Consider the following 7,021-nt stretch of genomic DNA (forward strand, 5'->3'; position numbering starts at 1 on the left):
TGGATCACTTCTATTTCTTTATTAGAAAACTGTCTCTGTATCTCCTTCTTAGTGACTTCATTAAAAAGTCTACTTAGGTTTGTGCAGAGAGTTTTGAGGAACAAAACTTTTTAACTTGTTAGACTATTGTTTTGTAATTTTATTTCCTTCTCCTGATTTGTAATTAGTCTCTAACTTCCTGGAAAGCCCTAGTCTTAATATTCACAACTGTCCTTTAGATTCACAACCAGAATAATGATCCATTTATTTTAATAAATCATAGGTTCAGGCCAATTGTTAGGCAGTTGTGTCCTTGTTAAGACAATAATTTTCCTCTGTGTTAATTTAGAGCCATTGCATGGACTGAATATTTATGCATATGGAATATTTCTCCCTTTTTTCTGTCTTTTCTTCTCTTTTCTTTCCTTCTTTTTTCATCTTTTTTTTTTTGTAAACTGTGTGACATTGAAATAAAAATTCTGTTGTATTGTTCAAACCCCATATGACTGACTTTCTTCTCTGGAACACACAAACATAAGTCAATATGAATACAAATATTTCCCCTTTCACTTTAATCATATAGAAAAAGCATGTGCATATGAATATTGCCTACTCTTTTCCATAATAATAAAAGTGAAAGCAGAAACATGACAAAAGCATAATATTGCAACTTCTGAAGCAATGGGACAGCTTTGAATGAAGAACATTCCATTTATAGTTATTCACAGAAAATCTCCCACTGTAAATATTGTATAAGCAGTGATGTTTGGTTTTGGTACATGCAATGTAAACCAAATGAACGGTATGTGGCAATTAATAGTTTTTATGCACCATTTTTGCAGTTCATATGACTTGTGAAATGGATTTTTAGAGCAGAGGGGAACAATTTTAATCTTTTATGATTGTTTTATAGTGTATTTGTCTTTTTTAAGATTGACAGATCAATCCCCATTTTTCATTATTTCTGTTCATACGGGTTTAGAAAAATAAGGTTGAGAATATTATTATAACATTTTAATTTTAGAGGAAACTATTGCTTTGAATTTCCTTGAAATTCAGTGCCTCAAAGTATAAAAGCAAAACATCAAAAAGAACAAAACGTCGATTTAACATACGCAATTCAGTAAAATGAGAGAACTTCCACTCCACTGATAATGGGAAAACCTTACAGCTAAACCACCGGCAGGCACACACGCAAGCTTATAAGTGATGGGCAATCAGATTTTACTCCCCATGTTTTCAGTCTCTCTAGTCATGTTCAGTTAAAGTGGTGTCCTGAAGGACAACATGATTCACATTACAGTGCCAGAAAAAATGAGTGAGTAATAAGGAACTGACAATAGACTCATGGCAGAGTCTCCAGCAGGTGAAGAGGTCAGAAGCTGCACAGACATACATTTGAGCACATCTGTTTGACATAAGTGGAGCTCAGAGCAACAGATCATCGGTCTGAACAGCGGCAGGGCTAAATCAATAACGACAACATGCTAGAGGGAGCAGAGACGGACAGTGCGGTTACACAATGTGATGCTTGCAGTGCTTTTCTTTCAAATTCAGCTTCTGTCTGGTAATTTGATTAGGAATCTTATTCCTGCCACACATGACAGTTTGAACCTCTGAGCCATGTGTTGTTTCACCAGCACGCAAATGCTCTTTAGCATGCCATCACAGCTCGGCTTTGAGGAGTCTCTGCTCATCAGCACCTTAACATGTTTTGAATCCAAGAAATAAAATAAGGAAGTAAAAACAGCCGAGTGAGAATGTGAGATGTTATATTTGGACGGAGAGGCAATCGTTAATTGCTACTAAAGTCTGTAACACAATTATGTCACACACTGGAGCTCAACCTAAGTGATCTGTCTGCACAGAGGTGACAGCCCTGCTGCTGTTTGTGAATGTACACCCGTCTGCATGTGTTAACAAAGCAACTATGACTCAACCTGAGCAACAGAGTTGAAATCTGGGCAGGAAAAACACATCAGCCAAATTGCCTAGGAGAGTTTGTACTGGAATAATTTCTTACAACTGGGTTTTACTGGATGATTTTATACTCTTATGTAAAATGAGGCAAAATAAAGGGCAATATCCATCAAAATAAATGTAAAAAAAAATAATAATATATATATATATATATATATATATATATATATATATATATATATATATATATATATATATATATATATATATATATATATAAATATTGTGACTTACATCCTAGTTAAATGGATTATTGATTAGTTAATAAAGTGAAAAATAAAATGTTATTACTGCATTACATCTTTAGGCATAATTAAATTTTCAATCCTCCTATTGCCCATTGGTTGATAGTAATCAAATCACTGCCTGACAGAAATCCCTTAAAACTGGCAGAAGATAAAATATGATAAAAGTCTACTGAAACATTCTACTCCCAAAACTACTCGGAGTGCTTAAAGTTCCCATGACATGGATTATTTCCTTTTCTTTAAATGCTTTTTAATGTTTCCTTAGGTGTACTTATATTTGTTAGTATGATTTTTACATTTAAAATTTAGAAATAAAAAGCATTTTTAGATCCTGATATTAGCCCTCTGGCTTGAATGCTCTGTTTGAAGGGGCGTGTCTGCTGTGAGACTCCGAGTAAACCACAACGGTTGTGATTGGCTGACATCTTTGCATTCGAAATGCGTTCATGTGGAACCCCTCTCAAATATATATATATATATATATATATATATATTTTTTTTTTACTATTACAGCTGTCGAGATTAACGAATCGTGGAAGTGTTGATTATATAATTATTTTTTCGATCTTTTCCCATCACATGAAATGCTGCAGTGATGAGCATTGAGTAGACAGAGTCTGTTTATCGCGTGGATGCAGTGATCTCGTCATTATTGCAACACATTATCTCACAAAATGCTTTCACCACAGATAACAGCAAACACATGAATACAGTAAGAGCTCCACTGTGCAGCATAACAGCATCATTCATTGTAACGGCAGTTTGGTCAAGTGTGCAGATATACTCGCGATGAGTAACAGCTCCGGAAAAAAGCGAGCGTTCTTTGATCGCTCTCTGTAGTTAAATCACAATTTAAATAACAGATTTGTTTCATGCTACTAAGAGAAACAACGTGAAGTTAATCGTTTAGTCACTGGCTTGATTCACTGATGAATAAACAGTATTAAACGATTTAGAAAGAAAGTCTGTGTGAACTTGAATGATTAGCTACCCATCAGAAATCACTGATCACAGATCAGGCATTAATGAACACTGTTACTCACTGTTTGTGCCGGTGCTGTCGAATCCATATCATAAAAGTCTGTAAAACCTGTGCTGACATTGTGACTGGGATTATATGTAAATATTTGGGCGGGCAAAGCAGAGAAAGGGGAGGTAACAATTCTCGTTGCAACGTCACAACGAGGAGATTCAAGATCAGCCCGTTTGAGCTTCCATTTTCTCAAAGGCAGAGAAAGATAGAAAAATCTCAATTTACACCGATTCAAATTTCTAGAAACCTGGGGACCATATACAGGCTAGGGGAACTCATATTAATCTTTAAAAACCTCAAAAAGTGAAATTTTCATGTCATAGGACCTTTAATGAAAACCTCTAGGCTTTGTAAATGTTTTCTTTACAAAAAAAAAATAAATAAAAATAAACATTCAAGGCATTTACATTTGAGTTATTTGTTTTGTAAAGCCATGATTAATTTGCTGTGTATGCTTCATGTTTAGCTAGAATGTAATCTTGGCTTGCTTTTTTTATTTTAAGAATCTTCCTAAGATAAATAACCATCAAGTATTTCCTCTATAAGGACCTGAACACACATTGTTCCCCTGCCCTCCATCTCCCCCACAGGTCACTCAGGTAATAGAATTGTAAAGAAGTTCATGTTTCTGCATGTAGATCGATGAAAGCAGGCAGCTTTCTTAGCATTAGCTGTGCTGTGTCAAAAGGTTGGAAAAATGGCATCTTAGAATTAGAACAGGGTGACGAAAGGTCAGACATTACCTGAAATCTAGCGCCTCTTGTGAATAATCTCTCATGCTACACAAGGTAATTGGATGAAGAAACAAGGCAGACACAGCATTCTTACAATTACCTCATCACCACTCAAACACACACACACTAAATAAATTAACATTTCTAAACGATGACTACTGAAGGTTATTAAGGGGGATTATCATCTATCATATGAGGTCATAGACAAATTACCTCTTCCATCTATGCTCTGAAAATTCCTAAAATGGACCTGAAAAGATCTACAACATTATATAAAGCGCTATATAAATGCATTGTACATTCATTCTTTCATTATATTAGTGTTTGGATTGTAAAGGCAGTTACTAATCATTACACAATGATTAGTAACAATAACTAGCAGTACTATTACTGCACAACTATAGAAACCACATTTCTATCAAAAGTAAAATGCCCCCTACATTATTATTTTTTTTTAAATCTCAAACAAAATCACTTTTTAATTTAATTTAATGTATATTTTAGCAGATGCTTTTTTCCAAAGTGTCTTACAAAGAAAGACAATAGAAGCAATCAAGACCAACAAAAGAGCAATAATATGCAAGTGCTATGACTCCGTAACCCTAATGCTCAAATAAAGCTACAAGATGTGTATTTAGCCGTTTCTTAAAGATTAAGGACTTAAGGACTCAGCTGCATGAATTGAGTTGGGCAGGTCATTCCACCAGGAGGGAACAGTTCATGTAAAAGTCTGTGAAAGTGATTTTGTGGCATAAAAAAATATAGTTTTTATTTTTGAAGTGAAAAAAAAATAAATGTGTGCCTTTGGTGTATGATATGGCTTCTTTGAATAATTTTACATTTCATTTTGTGTTATGGCAACTAATTATTATTATTATTTTCTAGCACAATGGCTGATGCATCATCATGGTAAACGTATGTCTCAATATGTTACATTTTAAAAGTAGGCTATATACACACTGTTTTAATGGCATAATCTTCTCCCATTTCAACCTACCATATTAATAGTTACTGCTGCAGTATAAAACAATAATAAATTAACATGGAAATTACTAAGCAGTAAAAGAAGCTCAAGGAAAGCAGAATATTTTCTGTTGTCGATCATAAAAGCATGGCCAATACCAAATACCAGTTATTTTTGATACCAGAACTAAACGAACTAATCTATTTAAATGTTGTGCGCTTTTATACTTTACATGGGCTACTTTTATATAGCTATCGTGTACATTTTTTAACAACAAAACATGCAACGAATCCCAATGTTTCCTCACGCGCACTGCAGAGATCCGCGCGTTTGGCGCGTGCACACAGTGTGACTGGAATGAACTTACCTGTCGAGTGCAATCGCGGTCATTGAATATATAGAAGCGAAGACGGCGGCTATGGGGAAGAAGTTGTGGAATCGGCAATAATAGAGTCCGAAATACCATTCATTGTGCACGGAGTAGACAAAGTTTATAACGGTGTTGAATGCGGACATTGAAGCTTCAGCGAATGCCAAGTTCACGAGGAAATAGTTCGTCACGGTTCTCATGCGTTTGTGCGCCAAAATGATCCATATCACCGTGATATTGCCCACCACGGAGACGATGACAATTGTGCTGTAAGCCACTGCCCAGAGCACTATTCTCCAAACCGGTTGCACAAACTGGTTCCAGTATATCTCGGTTTCATTCTGTGCAGTGGAGTTGGTTGTCCAGTTACTTTGGAAGTCAGTGGAAGTGATGAGCGAATCCATTTCTATTAGGAAAAAATATTGGGCTAAATGTGATTAAAATATTAAGTTTTTGGCTGGATGTCGTATTAATGTTCAATCGACCATGTCTCCTTTTGAGAATAAAACGTCTAATTATTGAATTTCATGACGCAAAATGAGTTCGGATTGGTATCCCTCGGTTGTAGATAAGGAAAGAAAGAGTTCTGTGATTTTTCCAAAGAAGACAAGACAACAGATCGCAACGCTGTGCTCCTTCACCTTTCCTCATCACGAAACCAATTTTAGCTCTCGGTTACACGCACCTCGCTCCTCTGAGCGTCACTGGCAATTGCGCAGCGCGTGCCAAAAAACAAGTCGCGCGCACACCCAAGCAGATGCTGTGAACACGCGCTTCTTAGACCGAAAACTTGGGGAAGGGACTCGTCCTTTCAAATGCAGTTCTGTTTTCTTGTTTAATGCGAAATATGAGTATGTAATCTGCATATGTGATTCAGAACGCGCCAGGTGTGACACGCAGGTAGGTAGATGATGTTTGGCGGCGCGTGTAATTGTAAATCATTTTCTTTCTTTTGAATGGGCTATGAAATATGATAAATTCACAGTGCACCTTGTATATTAAAGGTGGAAGATACTGCGAGGTTCTTTCAGGTTGGACAGAATATGCTAATATGAGACTTTAAGTTTGATAACGATGTCAGTGATTTGGTATGACGCTTTTTGCAGGTTCCTTTTCATATTAAACCACTTATTTTCTTATCCCAGCTCATTTCAATTTGACACATGTAATTCAGTAAAAGCTCACGGTCCCCATCTGGTGGTTCTTTCTCAGTTCGCGTTAAAATTGAGCTCTATCTGTCAGAACAATGAATGATAGACAATGCTTTAGGGTAAATATAATGTGTTATTATTTTCCTGATAAGTTGTATTTGGGCGGCCTCCGAATCAGTTGGATCACTAACTGCAAGCCAACATTTGCCCAGCGTCAGTGGTGTACCTCACTGATGCTCTGAATGGGCACACATCCCTAAATCCATGTTCCAACATTTAGTGGCAATCCTTCCCAGAAGAGTGTAAGCTGTTATGGCTGCAAAGGAAGGGATTATTTATTTATTCTTGGGGGGTATGTTTTATATGTTCAACAAGATGCAGGACCATGCAGCCTGACATGCTGTTCCATTTTATCCTAAAGGTTTTTCACGGGGTTCTTGGATAAGGATTTGTGGAGGCCTTTCAAATTATGGACATTGCTTGCTTTGTACAGGGTGTTCTCATTCTTTTGGGCATAATTTTCCTGTCATCATTCAGCATACAGAATGCACGCATTATTCAA

The 7,021-nt window shown here is 36.3% G+C and overlaps 1 protein-coding gene across 2 annotated transcripts in view; it reads right to left on the minus strand.

Moving 5' to 3' along the window:
- LOC127958808 (substance-P receptor-like) overlaps positions 1-5,976 on the minus strand; it is a 29,176-nt gene extending 23,200 nt beyond the window's left edge. For both annotated transcript variants that reach the window (XM_052557792.1, XM_052557793.1), the window contains exon 1: positions 5,306-5,976. In XM_052557792.1, the coding sequence (XP_052413752.1) occupies positions 5,306-5,712 (407 nt within the window). In that variant the 5' untranslated portion in view covers positions 5,713-5,976. The remainder of the gene's footprint in view (positions 1-5,305) is intronic.
- Positions 5,977-7,021: the final 1,045 nt, after the last annotated feature.

This window comes from Carassius gibelio, chromosome B5 (assembly GCF_023724105.1).
Source record: "Carassius gibelio isolate Cgi1373 ecotype wild population from Czech Republic chromosome B5, carGib1.2-hapl.c, whole genome shotgun sequence".
NCBI classification, from domain to species: domain Eukaryota; kingdom Metazoa; phylum Chordata; class Actinopteri; order Cypriniformes; family Cyprinidae; genus Carassius; species Carassius gibelio.